The 415-nt window shown below is 68.4% G+C and overlaps 1 protein-coding gene across 1 annotated transcript in view; it reads left to right on the top strand.

Annotated features, from left to right (window-relative positions):
- BRPF1 (bromodomain and PHD finger containing, 1) overlaps positions 1–405 on the top strand; it is a gene marked incomplete at its 3' end in the record, with an annotated part of 18,094 nt that extends 17,689 nt beyond the window's left edge. Inside the window, exon 12 of the mRNA XM_009329951.1 lies at positions 118–405. Within this exon, the coding sequence (XP_009328226.1) occupies positions 118–405 (288 nt within the window). The remainder of the gene's footprint in view (positions 1–117) is intronic.
- Between the last annotated feature and the right edge of the window lie 10 nt (positions 406–415).

Genomic DNA, 415 nt, shown 5'->3' on the forward strand with positions numbered 1-415 from the left:
AGGGGCCCCCCCCGCCCCCGCCCCCTCCGCCAGCCCGCTCCAGCGCAGGTTCCTGCCTGCGCCTCTAATTCGGATCAGTGCACGTCTTCCGGGTCCTCCCGGGTGAAACTGGGTGAGGGTCCGGCCGGCGCCCCGGCAGAAGCACCATCCCGCCTCTCTTCCTGCTACCCCCGCCACGTCCTTCCCGACGCCAGGCTGGCCCTCTCGGAAGCGGTTTCTGGAAGCTTAACGTGGCTCCTACTGACAGCTCTGCTCCCTCTCCCCGCAGCACAACGCCCTCCAAGCAGGGCAGGGGGAAGCCCTCCTTCTCCAGAGTGAACTTGCCGGAGGACAGCAGTGAGGACACGTCGGGGACGGAGAACGAGTCCTACTCCGTGGGCACGGGGCGAGGCGTGGGGCACGGCAGTAAGTACCG

The sequence above is a fragment of the Pygoscelis adeliae genome, unplaced genomic scaffold (genome assembly GCF_000699105.1).
Source record: "Pygoscelis adeliae isolate BGI_AS28 unplaced genomic scaffold, ASM69910v1 Scaffold208, whole genome shotgun sequence".
NCBI classification, from domain to species: Eukaryota; Metazoa; Chordata; class Aves; order Sphenisciformes; family Spheniscidae; genus Pygoscelis; species Pygoscelis adeliae.